Source organism: Aptenodytes forsteri, unplaced genomic scaffold (assembly GCF_000699145.1).
Source record: "Aptenodytes forsteri isolate BGI_AS27 unplaced genomic scaffold, ASM69914v1 Scaffold57, whole genome shotgun sequence".
Taxonomy (NCBI): domain Eukaryota; kingdom Metazoa; phylum Chordata; class Aves; order Sphenisciformes; family Spheniscidae; genus Aptenodytes; species Aptenodytes forsteri.
In genome coordinates this window covers 3,947,741-3,950,757 of record NW_008796220.1, presented here as the reverse complement: position 1 = coordinate 3,950,757, position 3,017 = coordinate 3,947,741, and the positions used below count along the sequence as shown (strand labels likewise).

Sequence of the window (3,017 nt, the reverse complement as noted above, 5' to 3'; positions counted from 1 at the left end):
CGCCGCAGCCAACCTGCCAGCGGGGCAGAGGCGCCTGTGGGGCGGGCTGGGCACGCAGGGCCGCCCCTCCGCCGGCAGCGAGGCCCTGCCGCGAGCCTGCCTCGGGCTTCTTCAGTGCCTGAGGTGGAGGCCGCCCTCCGCCTGTCGCCATCCGATCTGCGCCCTCCATCTGTGGCCGCCCCGTGGCACGGGACACCTGCCTCAACAAAGTCTGGCTGTTGCAGCCCCCGTCAGCGCGGGGGGGGTGACACCGGGCCGAGGGACAGCAGCGTCCGGGGCTGTCCTGCCTATGGATGGGGCAGCCGCAGGCGGGCACCACCTCTGAGGGCCTCGGGAAGCAGCAAACGTGGGTGCGCTGTTTGGTGGCCCCCTCGAGATAGCCTGGACTGTCACACTGCTCAATTTCATCCGTTCAGCTCTGCAATCATGTGATTTCTCCCTGGTTTCACCCCCCTTTTCCCAGGCAGACCTTTGAGGTGTTGATGGGGCTGCCGTCCAGCCTTTGGGGACAATGGTCAGAAGTGGAGGTGTGAGGAAGAGGAAGGCCCGGGACTTCAGCGAGCCTTTGTTAGGCCACAGGAGAGTCCAGCCAAGGAACCTCAGTGCCATCCTTGGGCTAATTCTTGGCTTCTCAAACTGAGGCTGATAAGTAAATAAATATGGCCAAGTGCTTCACAGGGTAGAAACTGCTGCTTGAAAAATTTGGAATTACAAAACACTAAGAAGTAATGCAGAAAGTGGCAAGTTTTCCTATTCAAATTATTTATTTTTTAATACAAAATACTAGGAATCGGCACCGTTACGAATCTCTTCAGTGTTTCACGCTCAAAAAAAAAAAAGACCTTTATTAAGAGTTAAAACAGTTTTTCACTACAAGACTTTAAAATTACTTTTTTATAACTCAATAGATCAGGTACTTCTGCATATCCATCATCAGGGTTATCTGAGTAACAGGATTGCAGGCAGGACCACTCAGGATGTAACTGAAGAAGCAGCTTTGACTGCTGGTTTATAATTGCTGGTGATGGTGTGCAAGAAGGAAAGAACTCAGATTAGTTTCTCAGGCTGACAACTAGAAAAGTAACAGTATTTCTGAACAAAAACTTCTGACCCCCTCATAATGGTGAGATGAATTTTTTCCAGGCTGGAATCGCACACCCAAATGCATGCAGCCACAACAGATCTACAATGCAATCAAAAGTACAAGTGCAAGCCAAGAAGATGCCCAGAAATTAAATTAATCAGAAATTGGCACTTTGAAGATACTAGTTACAAAGACTAGTCTGGAAGAAATCCTGAGTATTTACTCGGGGAACTAAGTCTTGTACAGTCATTTCATTACTAGATATTGCTAAATCAAAGCCAGCTTTGTTCTGTCTACATTATGATTGCTTTTATACTGCATTTTTGCATCCTGATTGCCAAAGATAAGCCTAGTGACAAACAGCAGCAGTCCCCTTTCCTATGAAAACTGGAAAGCTTTAGGTTTTAAAAAAAAAAAAAAATCACTCGTATTCAAACATTTTGTGTTTTTTGGAGGGAACATTATTTTTTCACCTAGATTTAAAATGGGCAGAGTGCATATTTCCATGGAAAAGTGGTACCTTAATGACCCAGTCACCACATCAGCTCTGGGACTCTCAAAGGACAAGTAGTTCGACTCGGTCCTGTGGACAGCATGCGTATTATGAGTTCTTCAGGAGGGGCAGAACAAACTAGGCTTTTGATTTCCTGGGTACAGGACTGCATTTCACTCATAGATATTACTCAAACAGTTGAGTGAAGAGGTCAGGTGGTCTATGGGAAGTAAGAGGAGCACAACCCCTTCCACCTTTTGTGCAAAGCAAATTTGAAATCAGGTAAACTGCTTTGATCTTTTTCAGTTCCTAGCACTACAGGCTTCGTTCGCTGAGGCATCAAACTAATGAGAGGTAGTTCTTTATGTGTGTGCAAATGTAATAATAAAAAAAAATTCCCAAATAATTTTATAGACTGCTTAGCCACAGAAGATGTTCAGTGCTGCGTTGTTCAACCTGCTTTTGTCCTTAACAATAGGATGTCCTTAACAATCTCTATTATCAAACAAGCAAACAGTATTATATTCTACTTGCTTGGTAGATTTTTTTTTTTTACCTCTGTTTACTGTTTCAGAAAGCAGATGCTGGCTGCCAGTTGAAGTATTATTGTGGCAATTTTATCCCGTGGATAACTTAAATTTCATATAAGAGTCTGACAAGCAAATAGTATCCTTAAGTCATGGCTACTCCTAACCAGTGAGGACTGGATTTGGGGCAGCAACCTATACATGTGATCCTACTGCCAATCTCCTAAATAAATTGGTTCCCTGTGGGATTGGGATGCCTTGTGGAATGAGAATTCAGCTTTCCGATTCTTCTTTGTTTTGTGAATATTGAAGTGGTTTCACGATTTTAAAAAGAACTAACTCCACAGATCCTTCTGATTTGTTCATACGTAAGCCAGAATACCAGTGACCAAGGAGCCTGTGAAAGCAAACACTGAAGTTAGAGGCTTAAACCAGAAATGACCCAATAAATAAACCCATTAAACTGTCTCCTCTTAAAAATCATATTCTTAAGCTGAATCTCACATTATGTCTTTAATGTAAAAATCGTAGTGTTGCATATGGTTAGGGCTACCCAGTCCTTCACAAGACACCTAAAACTTTTTTTTTTTCAGCTTGCCAACCAATAAATGTTTGATCTGAAATGTTTCATACTTGGGGGCTACTTCAGGCTGAATGCTTTTTAAAAAAAAATTTAAAGGGTTTACTTGTTCTAAAACCTTATTCGGAAAATTACACGGTTCTCCTCTCTCTCTCCTTGCCAAGTGCAAGGTCCTGCACCTGGGTCGGGGCAACCCCCGGGATCAATATAGGCTGGGGGATGAAGGGATGGAGAGCAGCCCTGCCGAGAAGGACTTGGGGGTCCTGGTGGACGAAAAGCTGGACATGAGCCGGCAATGTGCGCTCGCAGCCCAGAAGGCCAATCGTATCCTGG

General features: G+C 44.7%; 2 protein-coding genes across 2 annotated transcripts in view; both read right to left on the bottom strand.

The window, feature by feature from the left end:
• Positions 1-151, bottom strand: part of TDRD6 (tudor domain containing 6) — an 11,689-nt gene extending 11,538 nt beyond the window's left edge. Inside the window, 1 exon segment of the mRNA XM_019474558.1 lies at positions 18-151. Within this exon segment, the coding sequence (XP_019330103.1) occupies positions 18-151 (134 nt within the window).
• A 1,336-nt stretch (positions 152-1,487) lies between these two features.
• Positions 1,488-3,017, bottom strand: part of SLC25A27 (solute carrier family 25 member 27) — an 11,928-nt gene continuing 10,398 nt past the window's right edge. The window contains exon 9 of the mRNA XM_009288976.2: positions 1,488-2,501. Coding sequence (XP_009287251.1) covers positions 2,430-2,501 — 72 coding nt within the window. The 3' untranslated portion in view covers positions 1,488-2,429. The remainder of the gene's footprint in view (positions 2,502-3,017) is intronic.